The following is an 18348-nucleotide window of genomic DNA, read 5'->3' as shown; positions in this document are numbered from 1 at the left end:
ACCTTCTTCACTCGAAATACAGAAAATATCATCCAGTTTAACCACTTTTTCTTTAATTATTCACATACTCCGACAGTCAATGTATCTTAAAACAATAGCATTTCTTTTTTAACATTCTCCATTAATATCCAAAGTAAACATAAGCAGCATGTCTAGGTCATCTTTGCTCTACATTGCCAAAAAATGCAATGGTGGTGGACACTGTTATTATAAAACACATTGATGGGCTGCAGAAGTACTGTAACATTTGTAATTATGAGTGTACCCCTTTAAGAGTGGAGGGGGGCGGTGTAAGGTAAACTTGGAAAAAGAGTGTGGCCGAACAGCAGGTTGTTGTCAGAGAAAGTTCCGTGTGCTGCTTAAAAGAAACCAGTGGCTTCTCCTTTTCTTTTTTTTAACGGTATGCAAGTGAATTGTGCCATTGGATGTAGCAACCAGTCATCCCTCACTCATTGAATCACATTGCAAAATGCCACAAATTGAATAGCTGTATGTTATACATTCAATTTACGTTTTTTTTTTTTGCGCGCAACGCAGAATATCTGTGCAGAGACCACATCAGGGGTGCTCAATTGCGCACACGCACAGTTTAGAGGGAACATTGGCAGACGTTTTTTTTTCCCTGCGCGCCGTGCCGCCATTGCCAAAACTGCCTCATGATCGACGCATTGAGCACCCCTGATCTAAATGGTAAAAAAATAAAATCATGAACTCATGAAATATTTCACTCTGTTGTGAAAAGACTATCATTTTTCAAAGTTTTCCACAACATTTAAACTTTTTGAGAAGCACCTGTCAGTGCAAACCATATTAACTCTACTGAACTTTATTTCAAGAGCACTTTAACAACTACAGTGAAAAAAAGGCATTAATTAAAATAATGTTTCATTACAAGATGTACAAAAGTCTCCATAGATTTTAAATTGGCAGAAAAGCCATCTGATGTCAATTTCCTCAGTCGCTACAGAAGTCAAGGCAAAATTTTCATTTCAGCCCACTGAAAGAATGATCAGCAAAGGCCACATGGCCACATTTCTGAGGACAAGAGCAGACGTGGTTGGGAGAGCAGCCTTCATCTATGATCCGAGAAAGTTTTCCATTTCCAGAATGTCCCCTCACTTCGGCACTGCTTTCGGTGTATACATTAAGCATATCTGTGCGTCATCACTTTTGGTCTGCGATTCCATTGTCCTTGTGTGCTATGTAGTATCGTAATACAAAATAGAACACTGAATGTCAAGAAAACAGTTTGTTCCCATGTTGCCCTGGTAATCAAATACATTTTATTCTGCACAAAGTCAGACTAATCTTAACAGCAATGAGAGAGTGAGACTGAGGATGATGATTAAAACTCTGGGATTTTTTTTTTCTTTTCACATGGATAATAAATATGTACCGGTAGGTCAAGCAATAAAATGACAATAACATCCAAAACTCAGCAGAACCCTGACAACCATACTATCACAACAAAGGGTAATTTTAGACTTTTGTTTGTTACCAAAACCCTTTTTACAGTTGCTTGAACAATTTCCAGGGATGGAAAAACACCGGTAAACATACTGCAGCTCCAATTAGAATTTAATACGTCACTTAATAATATTTCCATAAATGCTATTGACCTGAACATTTCACCAGATCTTGGGCGCAAACTAAATAATCCATACATACAAAGAAAGTGAAACAAACAAGACCAGAAATTAAATTGTGTGCCTGAAACCAATTCCACGGTTACGTTTTGCAACAATTAGTTTGCGAAGGTCGTGAGAAAGCTTTTTACACTTAGCCATCATGAGATGTGTCTTGGCAATGAGACCTTTTTGTATGCCATCAATTAGGACTGAAGGAGCTGACATTCATTTGCACTGAGAAGGAGTTGACTTGCTGTTAAAATTATTGATAGATTTTAGGTGTCGTGTTGGATTTCCATGACTTTTTGCACATGTGATCAATATTTTTCCCCCAGTGTTACTTCACATTACTATTCACAATTTAATTGTTCTACTTTCTTAGTATATATTAGATGCTTGGGTAGTTCTCAACATCTGGTGAAATCTTCATGTCAATAGCCCCTTTGGAAATATATTTGACTTTTATTTCAGCCACTGTATTTAACGGTGTTGTACATAAACAAGTCAACTTCACAATGGGTTGATAGGTACGTTTAACTCTGCTCTCATATTTCTAACTGATTGTACATTCTCAAAAACACATCATCAAACTGCTACTCATGGCGAAGATCAGCTTGTGTACTGCTCGCCTTTGTACACGTACAATGGACCTCTTGCGAGGGGGTGAGGAGTGAATTGAGGCTACATTCAAATCTTGCTAGCAGTTTGAAAACTGCAAACCTCATCTTTCAATAATATTTAATGAAAAATAAAAGATTTATTCATTACAGAGGATCCAACTAACCTCTGTTATTTGAAACCTACCTGTGCACAATTATGGTGAGTTCTTCCACCGGGCGACCATTCAATAGAATATCCATCTTTATAAGTTCAGCTGCCTGGTAGCCTGCATTTTCATAATCAAAGCTGTGAAGGAGAAAATGTCAATGGATGTCATATGCTGAAAACTTACAAAGCATGTGCCACCTGTAATTATTCATACCCAAAGTACTTTCCTAAAGTTCTTAAAGTCACTGCTGTTGTCTTCCTAAAAATAGAGCATTGGACGATGCCATGTTAACAAGTTATATAGACCCATCTCAAATCTCACTTTCATAGCCAAGAGTGTGGAGAATTTTTTTTTAACCAACTCAGTAGTTTCTTAAATTTAAATTGACTTTTTGACAAATGTTTCTGAATTCCCCATGGATCAGAATCTGCTCTTGTCAAAGTGTTAAATGATAAAACTTTGAATACTGACTCTGGCAATGTGTCAGTTTTGGTCTTGTTGGATCTTAGTGCAGCTTTTGATATGGTAGATCAGGGGTCGGGAACCTGTTTGACCGAGAGCCATAAATGCGAGCATTTACAAACGCAATTTGAAAAGAGTCATACAGTATTTTAAAAACTAAATACATGTGTATTTGCACATTTATGTAAAACCAACACTTTGAGTACAATGAGTTTTTGAATTATTTGACATTGTTATGGTAGCCTGGTGGATCAGCTGGAAAGCGTTGGCCCCTCAGTTCTGAGGACCCAGGTTCAACCCTGGACCTGCCTGTGTGCAGCTTGCATGTTCTCCCCATGCCTGCGTGGGTTTTCTCAGGGCACACCAGTTTCCTCCCACATGCCAAAAACATGCAACATTAATTGGACATGCTAAATTACCCCTAGGTGTGATTGTGAGTTCGGCTGTTTGTCTCTATGTGCCCTGCGATTGCCTGGCAACCAGTTCAGGGTGTACCCCGCCTCCTGCCTGTTGACAGCTGCGATAGGCTCCAGCAATCCTCGCGAACCTTGTGAGGATAAGCGGCTAAGAAAATGACTGGATGGATATTTAAATTGTTACTCTGGTCTGAACCAGTGATGACAAAAATAGTTCTTACCATTAATGAGACTTCTGGTGCAGCATGGTTTTGCTGATGGGTTGAGAGTCTGTTTCATAAGTCATTAGTTTAAGCTTCATGCAGTTGTTTTTGACTTCCATCGGTTAATCGTGAATGTAATTCAATTTGATTTGCCATCAAGATGGTACGATGGTAAATAGTTCTTGCCGACAAAGGCATGTCTTTTATCCGTTTGATTATCTTGTCTTTATGCGAAGTTGTCAAAATGTTTATTGCCAACATCAAGTACGAATGCTTTGGCATACTCCCCATCTGTGAATTTAGACACACAGCAGAACTGTCTCCCTCCACAAACGCTGTCCATTCTTGTTGAAAACTTCTCATCTTTTTTGTTTGAGCGAGCTTTGTTAAACATTTTTCCATAACTAGTTATTCTGACCCAATCTGCATTCGACCCTTCTGCGCCTGTACACAGACTGCTACAACAAACTACGGCAACCCCACTAGGACAAACTGTCACTGCATCATTTGCGTTGCCTGCACGACAGAGATCTCACGTACATTATGTTGTGATGAGGCCTCTGCAAGGCATATACAACCATCAGAACAGCCAGATATGGCTTGCGAGCCATTGGTTCCCGACCCCTGCGATAGACCATAATATACTGCTGAACAGGTTAGAAACTTGGGTAGGACTAAATGGAACGGTCCTTAAATGGTTTAAGTCCTACCAGGAGGAATGAAGCTACTTTGTAACCGTTGGAAGTGCTCAATCTCAACAAATGGAAATGACCTGAGGGGTTCCTTGAGGGTCAGTTCTTGAATCCCTCCTGTTCAGCCTGTATATGCTACCCTTCTTTTTTCTTTCAGCTTGTCCTATTAAGGGTGGCCACAGCAGGTCATGTTTTTCCATCTAAGCCCATCTCGTGCATCCTCTTCTCGAACACCCACTGTCCTCAAGTCTTCCCTCACAACATCCGTCAACCTTTTCTTTGGTCTTACTCTCGGTCTTTTGCCTGGCAGCTCCATCCTCACCACCCTCTATTGAGCTCATTTCTAAACCTATCCAACCTGTTCACTCCAACGAGAACCTCAGCATCTTCATTTGTGCTACCTCCAGTTTAGCTTTCTATAGTTTCTTCAGTGCCACCGTCTCTAATCCGTACATCACCACTGTTTAATAAACTTTGCCCTCCATCCTAGCGGAAACTCTTCTTCACCAGACACCTTCCGCCAACTGTTTCACGCAGCTTGTACCCGTTTCTTCACTTCCTTACCGCACTCTCCATTGCTCTGCATTGTTGAACCCTGTCAACTGTTAGATAATCTTCTTCTTTTCCTTTAGACTTGTCCCGTTAGGGGTTGCCACAGTGTGTCATCTTTTTCCATCTAAGCCTATCTCGTGCATCTTCCTCTCTAACACCCACTGTCCTCAGTGCCTTCCCCCACAACATCCATCAACCTTTTCTTTGGTCTTCCTCTCGCTCTTTTGCCTGGCAGCTCCATCCTCAGCACACTTCTACCGATATACTCACTCTCTCGCCTCTGAACAAGTCCAAACCATTGAGGTCTGCTCTCTCTAACCTTGTCTCCAAAAACATCCAACTTTGGGTGTCCCTCGAATGAGCTCATTTCTAATCCTATCCAATCTGCTCACTCCAAGCGAGAACCTCAACATCTTCATTTCTTCTACCTCCAGTTCTGCTTCCTGTTGTTTCTTCAGTTCCACCGTCTTTAATCCATACATCATGGCCGGCCTCACCACTGTTTTATAAACTTTGCCCTTCATCCTAGCGGAGACTGTCACATAGAACACCAGACACCTTCTGCCAACTGTTCCACCCTTCTTGGACCTGTTTCTTGATTTCCTTACCACAGTCTCCATTGCTCTGTATTGTTGGCCCCAAGTATTTGAAGTCACCCACCCTCGCCATCTCTTCTCCCTGGAGCTTCACTCTTCCTTCTCTCCCCCTCTTATTCACGCACATATTGTTTTATTTACTAATCTTCATTCCTCTCCTTTCCAATGTGTACCTCCATCTTTCTCATTGTTCCTCCCCCTGCTCCCTGCTTTCACTGCATATCACAATATCATCTGCCAACATCATGGTCCAAGGGGATTCCAGTCTAACCTCGTCTGTCAGCCTATCCATTACTACTGCAAACAGGAAGGAGCTCAGCACGGATCCCTGATGCAGTCCCACCTCCACCTTAAATCGTTCTGACACGCCTACGGCCCATCTCACCGCTGTTCGTCTTCCCTCATACATGTTTTGTTACAGGCTTTCTCTAGCTCTACAAAAACACAATGTAGCTCCTTCTGACCTTCTCTGTACTTTTCCACGAGCATCCTCAAGGCAAATAATGCATCTGTGGTACTCTTTCTAGGCATTAACCCATACTGTTGCTCGCAGATACTTATTTCTGTCCTGAGTCTACCCTTCACTGCTCTTTCCCACAACTTCATTGTGTGGCTCATCATCTTTATTCCTCTGTAGTTTCCGCAGTTCTGAATATCACCTTTGTTCTTAAAAATGGGGTCGAGCACACTTTTCCTCCATTCTTCAAGCATCTTCTCTCCCCACTAGTATTCTATTGAATAAGTTGGTCAAAACTCCCCAACCACCTCTCCAAATTACTGCCACTGGTATGTCATCAGGACCAACTATCTTTACATTTTTCATTCTGTTCAGCGCCTTTCTAACTTTTCCCTTACAGATCAATCCCACTTCCCGGTCATTTACGCTTGCCTCTTCTACTCTACCTTCTCTCCCATTTTCTTCATTTATTAACTTCTCGAAGTACTCTTTCCATCTACTTAGCACACATACGTAACTGGATGAGCCAATATTTCCTTCAAATAACTACGACAAAACTGAGACAATTGTTTTTGGGAATAAAGAAAAGAGAATAGCTTTTAGTAAACACCTGTACTCTCTATCTTTAAAAAAAAAAGACCGAGTCTGAAAACTTTCAACTGTCACAGCAAATCATTCACAAAAACTGCCTTTTACCATCTGAAGAACATCGAGAGTGAAGGCTTGTATGTGTCAAGAAAACCAGGAAAAGCTCATCCATGCTTTTATCTCAAGTAGACTTGACTCATGTAATGGTCTTCTGACTGGACTCCCCAAAAAAAGCATTAAACAGCTGCAGCTCATTAAAAATGTTGCAGCTCGGGTTCTGACCAGAACAAAGAAGTCAGAGCATGTCCAGTAATTGTAATTCTCAAGTCCTTACACTGGCTTCCAGTCAGCTTTACAATAGATTTAAAAGTTCTGCTATTAGTTTATAAATCACTAAATGGTTGAGGTCCTGAATACATGAAAGAAATTCTTACTGAATACTCTGCTCTGAGAATGCTCTGAGATCGACTGACTTAGGTCAAATAGTGGAGTGCAGAGTCCAAGGCAAACATGGTGAAGCAGCATTTAGCTATAATGCTGCACACAAATGGAAGAAGTTGCCAACAGAGGTGACGTCAGCCCCAAGTGTCAATGTTTTTAAATCCAAGTTCAAAACCTTTCCACTTTTAATATTTCTTGCACTGTATGCTATTTTTAATTGTACTGTACTTTTATTTTGTCATATTTATATTTTGTTGTCATTTTGTTTTGTTGTTGTTTTTTCCCCAGTTTTAAATGTTTGTTTCTTTGTATTCAAATCCTTTTAATCATGTAGACGACATTGAGCTACCCTGTGTACGAAATGTGCTATATAAATTAATTTTCTTTGCTTTAGTAATTCTTGACTTAAAGTCATGCAAGCAAGTCTTTTCTGGATTTAAAATGACACGTGTCTCCCATAATTTAAGACAATGTATTTACTTGCAATCGATTTGAACAAAATGTGAAATGTCCGCAATTATTCATAGCTTTCTCAAGAATCAATAGAAAAAGCTTTGACTATTGCAGCCATCAAACGTTTCCTATAACTGCTGACAAGCTTTTTAAATAGCTGTTCTCAATCAATCAGGGTAATTAGGATGCTTTTAAAAGTAGAATACTTCAGTAAATTATCTGCTAATACATCCAGTATTCCCAGTTACCTTGATTAAAGTAACTTATTTTATGAATTACTTGATCTTAAAAGTAACACTTTACTGATTACTTGATTTCCAAAGTAACTACTTCAGATGACAAGTAACTTTTTTAGTCACTTTCAGCAACTGTCCACAATACAAAAGAGTATTCTCTTAACAGTACCATTAGTTGGTAAATACAAAATACAAATACAAAATAGCAGTCCAATGTGATGACTAACCAGCTTCATCCACGTTTTCAGTATATTTTCTATTGCTACATGTAAAACAAGTTACCAGTAGGTGCAGTAGATTCTCAGAAAACCAACAAGACCCGACATTCATGATATACACACACTCTTTGAGGCTGTGCAATTGGGCAATTTGTTAATTAGGAGTGTGTCCAAAATATAGGAGTGTGCTTGCTCCTGTTACACATACATATGAGGTGATATGTTCAGGACAACTCACGGGATTCAAATAAGTATGCACATGCTGACAATGCATTTAAAAGAGGTTGGGCTGTGAGATGGTGTCGTCCAATTAGCGATGAGTCTTATCTCCCTACCCCTGTACCTACGATTTTCCACCCACTGGAGACATTCCTGAGGAACAAAATAACCACAGCTTACAGTGAAACAATAAGTATTTGAACACCCTGCTATATTGCAAGTTCTCCCACTAAGAAATCATGGAGGGGTCTGAAATTTTCACCTTAGGTGCATGTCTACTGTGAGAGAGATAGTCTAAAAAGAAAAATCCAGAAATCCCAATGTTTAATTTTTTTAATGATTGTGTGTGATACAGCCGCAAATAAGAACACCCGTCTATCAGCTAGAATTCTGACCCTCAAAGACCTGTTAGTCCGCCTTTAAAAGTCCACCTCCACTCCATGTATTATCCTGAATCAGATGCACCCGTGTGAGGTCGTTCGCTGCATAGACACCTGTCCAGCCCATACAATCAGTAAGACTCAAACTTGTAACATGACCAAGACCATAGAGCTGTCCAAAGACACCAGAGACAAAATTGTACAACTCAACACGGCTGGAGAGGGCTACGGTGGGTTCTCAATGATCCTTAGAAGGTGAGGAATCAGCCCGGGACTACACGGTAGGACTTGGTCAATGACCTGAAAAGAGCTGGGACCACCGTTTCCAAGGTGAATGTTGGTAACACACTAAGACGTCATGGTTTGAAATCATGCATGGCACGGATGGTTCCCCTGCTTAAACCAGCACATGTCAAGGCCCGTCTTAAGTTTGCAAATGACCATTTGGATGATACAGAGGAGTCATGGGAGAAAGCTTTGTGGTCAGATGAGACCAAAATGGAACTTTTTGGTCATAATTCCACTAACTGTGTTTGGAGGAAAATAAACGATGAGTTCCATTCCAAGAACACCATCCCTACTGGGGTGTTTTTCTGCACTTGGGACAGGACGCTTGCACTGCATTAAGGAGAGGATGACCCCGGCCCTGTATTGTGAGATTTTGGGGAACAAACTCTTTCCCTCAGACAGGGCATTGAAGATGGTTCGTGGCTGGGTTTTTCAACATGACAATGATTCGCAGCACACAGCCAGGAAAACCAAGAAGTGGCTCCCTAAGAAGCATATCAAGGTTCTGGTGTTTCCTTGCCAGTCTCCAGACCTAAACCCAATAGAAAATCTTTGGAGGGACCTTAAACTGTGTTTCCCAGCGACAGCCCAGAAACTCGTCTGATCTAGAGAAGATCTGTGTGGAGGAGTGGGCCAAAATCATTCCTGCAGTGTGTGCAAACCTAGTGAACAACTACAGGAAACATTTGACCTCTGTAATTGCCAACAAAGGCCACTGTACCAAATATTAACATTGGTTAGTTGAAAAACAGAAGAGTAAATAATTAATCACAACAACGAATAATTAAACACATCAGGAAATGAAAAATCACAATGGCAAATAAAAAAATACAACAGGAAATGAAAAACTAAATGAAATAAACATACCAGAAGATGTGTTGCGAGGAGGCGGTGAGGGGGGGGGTGAATTAAGACTCATCGCTAATTAGATGAGAGAGAGAACTTTGCCCAGGAAGTTATTCTACGTCTAGCATAGTTTTAAAAATTAACATTACCAGAGATTCAGATAGTAGTTGTTGCTCTCAAACTCTACACATATGCAACCACCTGTTTGATTTTTTTTGCCTCTGTGTTGTGTTCTGGGTTACACAACTATGGCAACGCTTCCTGCCCGGTTGCCCACACTGGGGTTTCAACCGTGTCATGTATTGTGAACAGAGTACACGAGCCGTAACTCAATGGTCATCAACTTCTTCAAAGGATGGGGGAGTGGGGTTTCTTCGACATCTGCGCAGCCTAGCTTGCTCCTGTTACGCATACATATGAGGTGATATGCCCAGGACAACTCACGGCATTCAAATAAGTATGCACTTGCTGACAATGCATTTAAAAGATGTTGGGCTGCGAGATGGTGTCGTCCAATCAGCGATGAGTCTTATCTCCCCACCCCAGTACCTATGATTTCCCATAGGTTTGTACAATCAGTGTTGAATCTTATCCACCTCCAGTACCTAGGCACCTTTTCCAATAGCTCTTTGTTTTCTTCCCATTTGCTTGTAGTTACTTGTTGTTCTGATTTGTTATTTGCTGTTGTGTTTAGATACAGTATTTACGCTCATATTTACTGATTAGTTATTTTTTGTTTTTAATGTATTTATTGTGATTTGTTATTTACCATTTTTTCCAATTTTCTTTTAATTATTTCTTGTAAATAGTTATATGCTATTTTGTTTAGTTATTTGCTGTCGCGATGTGTTATTTGTATTTTTGATTTGCTATTGTGATCACTACATTTTTAGCGGTTTCATTTCGGTTATTTATTTGCTGTTGTATTTTTTTTTTTAATTTGCTGTTTTTTGCTGTCGTGTTCTGCACTTCAAGGCCACATGCTGCTGTTCTTTAGAGAACAAAAATATAATTTGAGGTGCCTCTGCTGGTTGCAGCCAAGTAGTGCACTCCATTTGCCACGATATTGGTTTAAGACATGAGTGATCAAAAATAAAATCCACATACGTTTTTATGATCAGATAATTCATCAATTACAGTGATCATTCTTTAAACATAAAAAAGTGAAATAAAACTAATACAATAATAATAAATACATGTATGATTATTATATTTATTATACATCATTATATATAATAATATAATTAATATTAGCATTTTGGCAGATTTTCAAGAGTGAAATGGACTATGCTCTTCTGTTCATTGTTTTACCTGGCATATCCAGAAGAAAGTGACTTGAGGAGGTCATAGAAATCCACAATAATTTCATTTAAAGGGAAGAGATATTTCATCATCACACGATGGTCATCCACATACACCATATTATTCTGGATGCCTCTACGATTCTACATGATTACAAACAGCACGGGTGTTTTTATTTCAAAATAAAATACCAAGAAATTCAGAAAAAATAAAAAAAAAGCCTTACCAAACAGAGAGTCATAATTTTGCCGGTGTATATGTCAGGTGCCAAAATAGTCCCCACCACCATTGGTTCCAAATACTCAGACACTACAGATCTGTCTGGAAACTGGGCTGGGTTCACAACTGTAATCTCCTCCCTCCCATGTTCCTGTGACAAGTACCAACAAGATTTACAAATGGATAGGTTTACCTTCATTACCTTCAATTAGTTTTAATTGATGGTAATGCATCAATTATATTTGTAAATATAATTTCATACTAACAACAAACCAGATATGGGTTTAATTTATGGACATTTACAGTGCCATGAAAAAGTATTCACCCGCTTCCTGATCTCTGTTTTAAAATGCAGTTTTCAAATGACAATTCAATTAATTAAGGCACAAAAAAAAAAAAAAATCCAAACCATTCTGACTCTGTGAAAAAATAATGAAGTCAAAGTCAATGTCTTGGAGTGGCCATCACAATGCCTTGATATGAATCCCATTGAAAATGTTTGGGAAGATCTAAAAAAAGTGTGTGTGAGCAAGACATCTGGATCTGGAGGACACGGCCGATTAGTGTGTAGCTTATTGCTAACTCTTATTGCCATGTTATTTGTGTCATGTATGTGCATTGTTTAGCATTAATAGCTACCATGCTGTGTCCATGTTAATCTCAACAAATTAATACTTCCCGGGGGGTTTATATAATTTCTAAGTCACGGATGTTCAACAATGTGGCCGCTTTGAAGTGTACACATAGTTGATTGGAACCATAAATGATGTCCATTATTTTATGCACTCAACAGCTGTGTCGACACTAATACCGTGATCTGTGGGTTCTCACCCAACACCCCTGAGCTAGCGTATTGTAGCATCACTGAGTGGCTGGAGGCGTTCCCAGCATGCTTTCCGGCGCTAAACATACATAGCTTTTGAAGTGAATGTTTTATGTCAACTAATTCTTTGCTAATCATTGTGGTTGTTTTGTTTTATGTGGATTGTGTTGTTCTGTTTACTGTCGTGTCGAAATTTTGGTTTCATGTGACACTGTGAGTGAAGATGTCGTGTTGACTGATGACTTGCTTGCTTCAAAGGCCTCAATTAAAATATCTGCTCTAATGTACGGTTAACAAACATTGTCTTCGAGCAACTCTTACCTTAATGGCTTTAGCTGACGAGAGCACAGCCTTATAAGGTACTGTTGGTGCTGTTATGATAACAGAGGCATTGTATTCCTGCTCCAGCCTCTGATTAAACACCTCCATATGAAGAAGTCCCAGGAAACCCAGCCTGCAGAGTTACACCACTGTTACACTATATTAATTAAAGAGAAAGCTATTTATTCACCATCCATCCAACCATTTACTGAGCTGCTTATCCTCATGAGGGTCACGGGAATGCTGGAGCCAATCCCAGCTATCATCAGGCAGGATGCATGGTACACCCTGAACTGGTTGCCACCAGATTGCAGGTCACATGGAGAGAGACAACAGTTGCAGTCACAATCACACCTAGGGGCAATTCAGAGTCTCCATTCGATGCATGTTTTTGAGATGTGGGAGGAAACTGCAGGCACAAGGAGAACATACAAAGTCCACAAAGGTGGGGCCGGGAATTGAACCTTGGCCCCAAGAACTGTGAGGCCAATGCTCTACAGCTGCACCACCCTGCCACCTTTTATCCACCAATCAATACCAAAACATGTTAGAATTGTCATGATAGAGATTTTATTGCACATCGAATGCAATGGCACACTCTTTAATTAAGGATAAGATAAATTGATAGTGACCTCCAACCGGCTCCGAGGGCCAAACTGCTGTCTCTTTGCACTGTGACGCTTGAGTCGTTCAGTGTCAGTCTCTCAATGGCGCTACGAAGGCCCGGGTATTCAGACTGGTCCACTGGATACATTCCTGAAGAACAAGCGAGCCACAGTTTACAGTAAAAAAAAAATAAGTATTTGAACACCCTGCTATATTGCAAGTTCTCTACTATATACTATCCTACTATAATACTTATTTGCAGCTGTATCACACAAATAAAATCATTTAAAATGTCATAAATTGTGATTTTTGAATTTTTCTTTTTAGATTATCTTTCTCACAGTGGACATGCACCTACGATGAAAATTTCAGACCTCTCCAAGATTTCTAAGTGAGAGAACTTGCAATATAGCAGGGTGTTCAAATACTTATTTTCTTCACTGTAATTCAAGAATGTCTTGTTGGTGTTGTTCTTAACTGGTAGGATAAAAATGAGATTGCCTTTTAGCTACCACTTTTGAGGAAGGGTGTTGCTTTAGTACAATCATTCATTTAATATCTGTACCGCATAACCAGACAAGGGTCGCAGACATAGTGGAGCCTACCTTCGGGCAAGAGGCGGGATACAGTGTGAACTGGTCGCCAGCCAATCGCAGTGCTTTAGTACATATGCTGAAAATACCTCATCACATGAGGATCTTTCTTACCGGCAAACACCATTGCTTTGGCTGGCTTAAAGCCAGGCAGAGCTTCCACTGGCTGCTCCTGGAGGTAAAGAGTGTCGCCAATCTGCGCCTCCTTTACATCCTTCATCCCAGCTATGAGGTAGCCCACCTGTCCAGCAAACCTGAGACACAAAACACCTCAGGCTCAAAAAAGGCATAACAAAGCATCTTCATTGATAATGGGACAAATCCATGGATGAATATTGTATTACTGTATTGCTAATCCATACTCATTGCAAAGACCCATTTTTCAGCTTCTTCATACTTTCCACCCACTAAAAAAATACCGCCCCATCTACTTAAAACTGAACAATAAAAGGGGTCATGTTTAAAAATTTCAGTGTGCTTAAATTATGCTTTGTGTATTTAGATGAAAGAATGTCAGATACCTGGAAAATGTTTTAAATTGTGAAAAAAAAAAAGAAAAAACATTGACAAATTATAATTTGAATGACATCTTTTATGTCAAAAATCATTGTAGGGATGTACACAATCTCTAAGTGCATTGCATATTTTTTTTTTACAGTCCCATAAAAAAGTATTATCCCTTCTCAAAATTCTTACATTTTTGCATGGTTTCAACACTTTAAAATCATCAGACAAATCTAACAAAAAAGACCTGAACGTGCCGTTTTTAAATGAAGAGAAAGGGGAAAAAAAACATTCAATGTCACAGTAATTGGGCCTGTGTGAAGAAGTAATTACCTTCTGATGAAATTGTGAATTAATTGTGGCCCATCACAATTTGTTGTTAATTTTCCATTCATAACACCCAAGCTTGATAACCTTCAGATTAATCAATCAAGAAATCACTAAACCAAATATGTCCTGACAAACTCAAGTCATACAAAGGATCTAAAAACCTGGTACAAAATTACACGATCAAAGAAATTCCAGAATAGTCGATAAATAAAGTAATTGACATTATCAGTCTGGAAAGGGTTACAAAACCATTTTTAAAACCTGAGGATTCTCGGGAACCAAAGGGAGAACCATTATCCTTAGATGGAGAAAAAAAAAATGGAACAGTGGGGGACCTTCCCAAAAGTGGCTGGCCTCCAAAGATCACCCCAAGAAAACAGTAAGAGACTCATCCAGCAGGCCACAAAGGAACTCCAGACAATCTCTAAAGACCTGCAAGTGGCCCCTTGCCTCGGTGAAGGAAAAGCTTGGCAAAAAAGGCATCCATGGTAGAGTTCTATGGTGAAAAACACTGCTGACCAAAAATAACAACGCTTTGCTTACTTTTCCATAAAACATCTGAATGTTTCCCAATACTTTTGAGAGAATTCTATATGGGCTAATGAGAAGAAAGTGGAAGTTTGTGGAATGGTTTATGTCTGGTGGAAACATCAAACCAAACGCCAATGCAAAACAAGCCTATGGTGGTGGTAGTGTGATAGTCTTGAACTGTTTTGCTACTTCAGGAACCTAACAACTTGCTGTGACTAATGCTCCTCTTTAACAGAAAATCCTGAAAGAGAATGTTCAGCCTTGAACATTTGTGACCGCAAACTTAAGGGCACTTGGAATCTGCAGCAGGATAACAATCCAAAAGGCACAAGCAAGTCAACTGCTGAATGGCTTTTTGGAGTAGCACTAGTCAAAGTGCAGACTTTCTCCAAAGAAGAGTGAGCCAAAATATCTACACAGTGATGGGAAACACTCACTGCCAGTTATAGAAAACGCTTGGTTTCAGTTATTGAGCTGAGAATGACCCAACACTTATTTAGTATAGGGGGCCATTATGTTTTCATACAGAGTTAGGAATCTGTGAAGAGTTTTCTTTTCTTTTTCTGGTTAATAAATTGTATCAGCAAGTTTAGCACCTCAGTCTCAGCTAATCACGTCACCTCATATTACCCATGCATCCATTTCCTGTACTGCTTTTCCTCACAAGGATCGCTGTGCTATTCCAGCTACCTTCGGGGACGCTACACCCTGAACTGGTCATCACTCAATCGGAGTGAGTGAGTGAGTGAGTGAGTGAGTAAATAAATAAATAAATACATAAATAAACAAACAAACACACACACACACAACACACACACACACACACACACACTCACTCACTCACTCACTCTCTCACACACACACACACACACACACACACACACACACACACACACACACACACACACACACACACACACACCTCAGGGAAATTTAACGTCTTCAATCAACCTAACACGCATGTTTTTGGGATGTGAGAGCAAACCAGAGCCCCCAGAGAAAATGTACGCAGGCATGGGGAGAACATGCAAGCTCCACACAGGTGAGGCCAGGATTTGAACCCCGGTTGCTGAAACGTTAATTAATGAATATTAAATCAAGTAGGTAAATCTCTCAAATTCAAATAATGCCCAACCCTACTCACTCTACAAAATGAAATATTTGCCTCATGTATTCAGAGATTGTGATGAATAATATGGAAAAAGTAGATAAAGGCATTAAGATCGATCTTAATGATAATCTTAATCTTAATAAACTTTGACCTTTTTGATATACTGTATACTAGTACAACAGTAACCGATGGTGTAGTGGTACTTCGGTTCAGTTCGCACTCAGTGACGGTGATGATATGTGCCCTGAGACTGAGTGCCGACCAGTTCAGTTGTGTAGTCTGCCTTTTGCCCGAAGTTGGCTGCGATAGGTTTCAGCACTCTTTCGACCCTGGTGAGTAAAAGCGACTCAGAAATTGGATTGCGGGATGGATGTATACTATTCACTCCAGCTTAAAACCCATCTTTACTTGGTACACAGTGTTGTACAAGTTTTCTGTGAGACAGTTGAATACCATATCACACCATTCTTTGATGACTTTTGGTCATTCATTTGGTTACTGTGGTCACAGGGCAAATTAGTTGAGAGAGAATGCATCTTACAGTTTCTGTGTGGGATGCTCTTCAGGGCGAAGAAGTCCGAGCTCGTTGACCTCGTAGGCTTTGCCCAGATGTGCTGACACAATCTTGTCCCCTTTTTTGACATGGCCCGCAAACACAGCAATGTTAGCTACTACTCCTCTGTAGTGGTCAAAATTGGAGTCAAACACTAGTGCTTTGAATGGTTCATGAACAATAGCCACAGGCCTGAGAGGACATGAAAAAAAAAAACCCATTCAGTGAAGCGTGCCAACATTGTCTCTTGTTTCAAATAATAAAAACTTTCTTGGGCAACTTCTTACGGTGGAATTCTCTCTACAACTGCTTGGAGAACCTTTTCAACATTTGTACCAATTTTAGCTGAAATCTGAAATGAAAGCATTTAACAACAATATTATGCGATAGAGCTCAAAAGCAAACCAAGTGTCTTTAGACTTACCCGAATGCAGTCTTCATGAGGAATATCAAACACTTTTTCAATCTGTGACTCCACCCTCTCCGGATCCGCATTTTTCAAATCAATCTGAATGATTATTAAATGGAAATACAGGATTAGAGCCCAAAATCCATCAAGACCTGAACTGCCAAGGTTGAACACGATTGCTGTTTAGACCTATATATATATATATATATATATATATATATATAAATAACTTTGGTTTTATTCCCTGCTTGCAACCTGTATCGTAGTGAAAGTACGTGAAAATACCTCAATCTGTGAATGAACAACCTCTCCATTTTTTCCTTATTCTAATATTACCCCCCCCCCAAAAAAAAATACATTTGCTCATTTTTGATTGGCATACTATGTTAAAAGACACCCGAAAAGCCTAAAAATGAACTAGCTTTTGGATTCATATACACTGTACAAAATGGTGACGCAGACTAAAAGTCTTTTGCGTCATTGATCGGATTGATGAATTATGGCAAAGCTGATTAGATCAGTGTAAAGTCGAAAAGAGTGAGGTGAAAAATACATAAAAACAGGTATGAAACCAGAATTTGGCACTTGGACCTGCTGTGTAAATCTACCCAAGGACTAAAAGTTTATTCTATTGCGTACTCTCACTTCCACTTTTATTATAAGCGTGGACCAATATATTGTACCAACACAACGAGGACCGAGATGCTGTCTCATGACAAATTAAAATTATACTATAGTGACGATCAAATTTTTCCTCTTCACATATTTTCCCCTGCTGGCACAGTGAACGACTGGGTAGAACATCTGGCTCCCATTTCTAAGCACCTGGATTAAATCTAGGATGGCCTGTGGGGAGTTTGCATGTTCTCCTTGTACCTGCATGGGTTTTCTCCGGGTATTCCGGTTTCATCGCACATCTGAAAAAGCTGGGATAGGCTCCAGCATGCCTTGACCCCAGCGAGGATAAGCGATACATAAAATTGTTGGATGGACATATCCCCCCACCTCAAATATGTTGAACAAAATTCTATTTCATTGGTACAACATTAGAGGCATTAGGGCTTCCACTAAAAGGATGTTACACTCAGAGGAAAAACAGTTCATTACCTTGTTAATGACAGGGATAATTGCCAGCTGAGCTTCAAAAGCCAAGTAGAAGTTGGCCACTGTCTGCGCTTGAATTCCCTTCAACACCACAGGAAATCAACAATAACGTGTAAACTACACACAAATTTTTAGAGAAACATAGCACAGCTCTGATACCTGATTGGCGTCGACAATAAGCAAGACACCCTGACATGCAGATATGGACCGAGACACTTCATAGCTGAAGTCAACATGACCCTGTGGAAAAGCATAAAATCAGTTATCATCAGCTGAATTATTATATTTATCAAAAGAGCAATAAACACACTAAAAAGTGGCCATATTTGTCTGACCAGAAACAAGAAACACACCTTCTTAAAAGTAAAACAACTTCTTTTCCTTTCGCCTTGTCCCATTAGCCACAGCGAGTCATCTTTTTCCATGTACGCCTATCTCGTGCATCTTGTTCTCTAACACCCACTGGCCTCATTTCTTCTCTCACAACATCAATCAACC

At 39.8% G+C, this 18348-nt stretch overlaps 1 protein-coding gene across 2 annotated transcripts in view; it reads right to left on the bottom strand.

Moving 5' to 3' along the window:
• Positions 1-18348, bottom strand: part of guf1 (GTP binding elongation factor GUF1) — a 29824-nt gene that overhangs the window by 4238 nt on the left and 7238 nt on the right. For both annotated transcript variants that reach the window (XM_061835840.1, XM_061835841.1), the window contains exons 4-14: positions 18010-18090; positions 17854-17931; positions 16762-16845; positions 16625-16689; positions 16326-16529; positions 13423-13562; positions 12742-12865; positions 12110-12242; positions 10973-11116; positions 10756-10889; positions 2433-2534 (exon numbers count right to left, since the gene is read on the bottom strand). In XM_061835840.1, coding sequence (XP_061691824.1) covers positions 2433-2534; positions 10756-10889; positions 10973-11116; positions 12110-12242; positions 12742-12865; positions 13423-13562; positions 16326-16529; positions 16625-16689; positions 16762-16845; positions 17854-17931; positions 18010-18090 — 1289 coding nt within the window. The remainder of the gene's footprint in view (positions 1-2432; positions 2535-10755; positions 10890-10972; positions 11117-12109; positions 12243-12741; positions 12866-13422; positions 13563-16325; positions 16530-16624; positions 16690-16761; positions 16846-17853; positions 17932-18009; positions 18091-18348) is intronic.

Source organism: Syngnathoides biaculeatus, chromosome 11, assembly GCF_019802595.1.
Source record: "Syngnathoides biaculeatus isolate LvHL_M chromosome 11, ASM1980259v1, whole genome shotgun sequence".
Lineage (NCBI taxonomy): Eukaryota > Metazoa > Chordata > Actinopteri > Syngnathiformes > Syngnathidae > Syngnathoides > Syngnathoides biaculeatus.
This window is presented reverse-complemented; position numbering and strand designations above follow the sequence as displayed.